Source organism: Photinus pyralis, unplaced genomic scaffold, assembly GCF_008802855.1.
Source record: "Photinus pyralis isolate 1611_PpyrPB1 unplaced genomic scaffold, Ppyr1.3 Ppyr1.4_unclustered_Scaffold5980, whole genome shotgun sequence".
Classification (NCBI taxonomy): domain Eukaryota; kingdom Metazoa; phylum Arthropoda; class Insecta; order Coleoptera; family Lampyridae; genus Photinus; species Photinus pyralis.
This window is the reverse complement of record NW_022171872.1, coordinates 1-5,626: the sequence shown is the minus strand read 5'-3', so window position 1 is coordinate 5,626 and position 5,626 is coordinate 1. Positions and strand designations below refer to the sequence as shown.

The 5,626-nt window shown below is 44.3% G+C and overlaps 2 protein-coding genes across 2 annotated transcripts; both read right to left on the bottom strand.

Annotated features, from left to right (window-relative positions):
- Positions 1-566: 566 nt before the first annotated feature.
- LOC116182571 lies at positions 567-3,512 on the bottom strand. The gene has a single exon (XM_031503105.1). The coding sequence runs from the start codon at positions 3,510-3,512 to the stop codon at positions 567-569; it is 2,946 nt and encodes a 981-aa protein (XP_031358965.1).
- A 20-nt stretch (positions 3,513-3,532) lies between these two features.
- On the bottom strand, positions 3,533-5,590 carry LOC116182570 (the record flags this gene model as incomplete). Its single annotated transcript, XM_031503104.1, is given in 8 exon segments — positions 3,533-4,201; positions 4,261-4,449; positions 4,506-4,568; positions 4,625-4,693; positions 4,752-4,820; positions 4,875-4,940; positions 4,996-5,058; positions 5,114-5,590. Coding segments are annotated over 8 exon segments (1,389 nt in total).
- Positions 5,591-5,626: the final 36 nt, after the last annotated feature.

Here is a 5,626-nt window from a genome sequence, read left to right as displayed (position 1 = left end):
TCCTCTAATTAATTTAATTTGTGGATTTGATTAATTTAATCCGCTGTCCGATTAATTTAATTCGCGGTTTGATTGATCTAATTAATTTATCGATTAATTTAAATTGATCGTATAATCAAGAATAATTACACATATGTAATAATTACACACAGGTAACTCTAATTGAAAACAAAATGGCGGAAAAACAAAATGGCCGCCAAAGGCGGGAAATTTGAAATTTTTTCTATCTTTCTCTCTTACTCACTGCGTCTATCTCTCTCTTACTCATTGCGTCCCTCTTTTACCTATTCTGAAATAGAAGTTAGAAAATGAACAAGTTTTAATTATGTTTATTAGGGTGCAACAATTAACAAAAAAAAAAACATTACAATCAAAAATTAAGCGCAAATTACAATTTAAAATATACAATACAAACCCGTTTCCACACCACCCAGGAGGTAGAGTTAAGGCGCGTTTTTTTTAACGTGGTGTTCCCCTGTAGGCCTAGTCCACAGAACGTATTTACAAACTTAAAAACTAATATGTACAACTTAAAATTAAATATGTACAGTAACTATCAAAAAGAATTACTTCTTATAACCATACGGTAGTGTGTCGCAGCCTACAGCTATGCGGCGACGCTTTGTGTACGCGACACGATAGCGCTTCCTCTCAGGCTTGGAGATGACGTCGTATGTACAAGTCCTGGCTATACGACGATCAGTCTCCACAAAAGTCTCTGGGGCATTGTTCAACACGGCGTCCTTGATTGTTTCGAAATTCACCACAGCACTATTTTTGTAATTTAGGGAGATGCCCTTAACCTTACACACTACACTATAATTGTTAGTACTTGGGGAAAACACCTTGAACGCATAGTTTTTCGGTCCACCACTCACAAACTCAACTATTCTGCTGCCGGGGCCATAGCATTCCACCTCGTCAGTCATATCTCCCAAGAAGTTGCCGCAAGCTGGTGACCACTCTCCGGGGTTCTCCGTGAAGATGACTGAATCGGTGTCAAAGTACAAGACTCGTTCACCCAGCTGCTCGAGATAGCTGTAGAGTTTTAGGCGGGCATGGGCGGTTGTATAAGCTGCCAACACCACATTGGTGGTCCTCAGGGGTTCGACGGCTTCTTCGGGGAGTGTCCAGTTGACGATGAGGGTCTCGTCGTTCACGGGAATGATCGAGTTGAGTTCCACGGCCGGGTCAGTGAGCATTTGGAAAAACTGCTCAGGCTCTGAGACAATTGCGGTTTTCGTCAGATTGTCGCGCTGTCCAAACTTTCCCCAAAACGAATTGAGGAAAAGTTTGGCAATGTAGCGAAGCCCTGCGTTCACCGCAATCTTGGACCGGTCGAGTTGGATCCCCTCGTGCTCCATGTAGTCGGCTAGGTACTGCATACAGGCCTCCTCGTCAACACACCAGGATGGCCACCCACTGCATTCTTGCTTCGTCTTCAAAAAGTTGTCGACGTAGCCGGTGAATAATCCCCCGCTCTTTGTAGCCTTATCGTACTTGGTGGTACGGTACTCCCATACTTCTTGTATGTCCTCCACTACGTACCCCAAGGAAATGGCTTTACGGAGTTCATCGGCTACGTATGTGCCACTGAACCTCCGTTCTTCTTCAGAGTGCTCACACTCATCCTGCTCCATCGTTTCGCAACATGTGCGGCATAGCGGAAACATGAGCTTGCCGTGGCAACGGTATGGAAGCACGGGGTGGTAGAGGTGTTGGGGCGGCAGAACCGTGCACTTCATTATGCCTTCCACGGAATTAAGATTGACGGTGCGAAGTTCTTCGGGGGTTACAAGTACGCGCGGGTGGCCTACAGGGTATTTTGCGTACTTGTTGACGTAGGGGTACAGGGAGCAGACGTCCAAGTACCTTATCACTTCATCGCCTTCGGTCTTGTGATACAACTTGACGGCATTCGTACGTCCGCCAAAGAAACCGTCTCGGGGGTTTAGGGACTCATTTTTTACCACGTTGTGGTTTTCCAAAAATTCGGCTATATCCGGATTATTAATGAGGTACGTCTTGAAGTCGCACTCCCACATTTCCACGAGATTGTAACCTGCGGCCCTAATACGTACTGACGTCGCCTCAGTCTTCTCGCGACGCACTCCCATCGTGTCCGTTTTATCGCCCTTCAGCGCAGCCGTCTGATCGGAGTGACATCTCTCGCACCCGTGGAAGTAGCAGCCATGGAACTGGTAGACGGTGTTCGTTGCTTGGGAGTACCCGTCCACAATGATCCCTTCCTTTAGGCGCACTTCTCGGGTGTTGCCGGCATGTTGAAGATCGGGGATTTCACGGTTTTGCAATAGCAGTAACCATTTAATGGCTACTTTACTCTGGTTATCGCTTGCTCTGTAACCGCCGTGAGGGATGAGCCCTATGGTCTCTTCCTGGAGAAAGTTTCTTCGGAACACGAGACTGCAGGCGGAGGCAATTGTGCAACACTCTCTGAATGGGTCGACTTTGTTTTCGGTGACGAACTTGTGCCAAAATTCAACGCATGCACGCCGTAGGATGTTGACGTCCTGAATGCAGTATTGTACAATTTCCGCTTGGAAATCGAATACAGCGTTGCGGATTACCTCTCCATTGTACCACTCAAGAAAATCTTCACGATTCTTCGCAGACATCTCGTCACAGCCATAGAAATGGGGTGCGGGCATCGGGCCGACATAATCTTGATTAGCAACGGTGTTGAAGAAGTGCGGAAAGTGACCCTTTGACCCCTCAAAATTGAAAGTTTTTGGGAAAGCACTTAACGGAATCGGTATAAAATTGAGACTGTCGATGAATCTGATGTTGTTATTGCACGCGAGCGAAGTAATTTTTGTGCCTGTCGCAATTATCTCTGGGTTCCAGGCAGAGGGAGTCTTCATCATCTCCTTCAAAATGAAAATACTGTCGTAGCCTTTGCTGTTGTGCGCGATAGCCACGACATCACGATTTTTCTTGGCCAATGATGACACCAGACTTAAAAGTTCATCGACAGGGGCTGTTTTAAATATATGTTGACGGTTACCACAATTGTCACAAGGCATATTAATGTCCTTATTGTTTACGATGCACGTCTTGCACACGTGTTGCGCGACACAAAGATTGGGGATATGCACGTAAGTGTTAGGTCGGTTTTCAAACTGTTCGTCCTGGCGGCACTCAAAGTCGTAGAAAACAAACACAAAGTCTTTGTCTAACTTTTTCTTGTTTGGGGAATTCTTAGCCATATAACAGAGGTGACGTATGGGACGTTCTGCGTTGCAAGTAACACATAGTTTGAACCCGCACTTGTGGGGCTTCTTATTTTTCCACACGGTCGCTAAACACGTCCGACATCGACGTACTTGCGAGCATAAATTCTGGTCTTTATGATAGCGATAGCAGTCCTGTCCACGGAAATCGCGATTACACTCCGCGCACTTAATGTTCACAACATCCTTGTTGCACGGGGGATTGTTGTGACAACAGGGACAAATGTACTTACAGTTTTTGTGAGCCTTACGTTCACTCATGCGTACACGACACGACTCACTCAGCTACAACTAAACGCGGACGTTAGGCTTGTAATCACATTGTAATGTTCATTCTCCATGAGGAGGTTTAGCACTTGACGCTGAGGGGCTCGTGGTCCTTCGAAGTACACCGTCTTGCCCAATCTGTGGTTGTACACGACGATGGTGAAGTCCGTCAGGTAATTCTGGAACTGACGTATGTGCTCAATGGTCCCTCCGTTACTCAAATCTACGCCTGCCGCAGCATACAATTCTCGGGCTTTTTCTGTCTGGAGAGCATGTCCAACTTTCAGGTATGGTAAATCTGGGCTATTGTTACGGAAAGCTATGGCGGTGACCAGCGCACGAGCGAGGCACAGAGTATCATTGTTGTTAATGAGAATGATACCGTGTTTTCGCTGCGAGAACTCCTCAAAAGTAACACCCGTCATGCGTTGCCGCCCCTTGCCATTAGGGAGGGTAATTAGACTCACGTCAACCCGTAGTGCATCGCTGGAGAAGAACGCCTTATTACTTTGCATAACCTTGTCCATGGTCTTCAGCATGACGTTAGCATTCAGTTGGTCGATACGGCGGAATGAAAATCCAAGAGGGTTGTCAGGAAACTCGCTATTTGTCAGCATTAATCCAATGCGATCACTCACACTACGCCTCTTAGTTATATAATTAATAAGCGCAGTCAGTGATTTCTGTAACAGAAATACACAGAATGAAGTTTAGTTTAATAAAAATAGATTTGTATGCATACCTTAAGCCATTCTAGAGGTGCTTCATTGGGCTCCGCATCATCAAACTTGATAGTTAACTGTTGGGCTGTCAAGTTGAATTTCTTTATTACCCGCTCTCCCTCTGACAACACTAAGAAACGTCGAGGTACTCCACGGCCAACTTGGGGTGATAATTGGTGTAGACCCGAAGTAGAGGGTTCGGAGTTAATCTGTAAAGAAGTTAATAATTAAATTCATCGTATAGTATAATTAAAGAAACACTTACATTATTAGATCCCGTAGGTGTAGCTTGTTGTAGACCGGACGTGGAATGTTGTGGATTAAGAAACTGTAAAGACGTTATCATGTAGAACTTGCACACTGAAAAATTATTATGCAACTTACATTATTTACACACGGAGCAGCACGCTTTCGATTAGGCTTTACGCCTGAAGTTGCAGGTCGTGGTGCATTCTGGAATAATGATTCAAATTAAAATATGAACAACTTTACAAAAATAAGATGAACTTACTTTCACAGTGAGGTCCATTGGCTGCGATTGGGTCAGGACGTTTTCCGAAGCCGTTTTGGATACATGGGGCTGTAATAAATTGGGATTAAAATCTGAATATTGAGTAATTGAATATAAACTTACATTTACAGTAAGGTCCAGTGGTTGCGACTGTGTTTTAGCAGTCATAGTCGGATGTTGTAAAGTATTCTACAATCAAAATTACAATTAAAATATGAGCAACTTTAAATTAAAATAAACTTACAGTGACAGTAAGATCGACGGGTTGGGACTGTGGGACGACGCCCGTATTAACTTGCTGCGCATTCTGCAGAGAAATTTATATTTAGAAATTTATAAGTGTACAAATATTAAAAACTTACCACATTTTGTTGAAGCAGGCGCGTTTGAATGGTACCCACCACATCACGAAGACGCCGGAAGTGCACAATGTCTTCTTCTTCAGGAATCACTTCACCGGAAGTTATCATATTGTGCAACTGCTCACAAACCTTAACCATGGCATCCTCGGAAAGGAAGCCAGCATCGAACGCAGCACACATGGATTTAAAATGGGCAGCCATTGCACAAGTTAAAATACACACAAAGCACAAACACAAAGATCACGTAAAAACTCGAAAAATACGCACGTACAAATGTAAGAACGCGAGTAATTCCGAGTCCCCGAAAATAAGATTTTTATATCAGAGCAGGTAAAATAGAATCCGATCCCTTCCGAACATTACCGAACGCTCTATTGTTCTCCTAAAACCGGTTTTCCGCTTGATTAAACATGATCTATTGTTTAAAATGCATGACTCATATTTCGCTAAACCTGTTTTCCGCATGAATAGCCACATTTTTTGTTCTTGTGGTCGTCTTTATGGCACCACGTC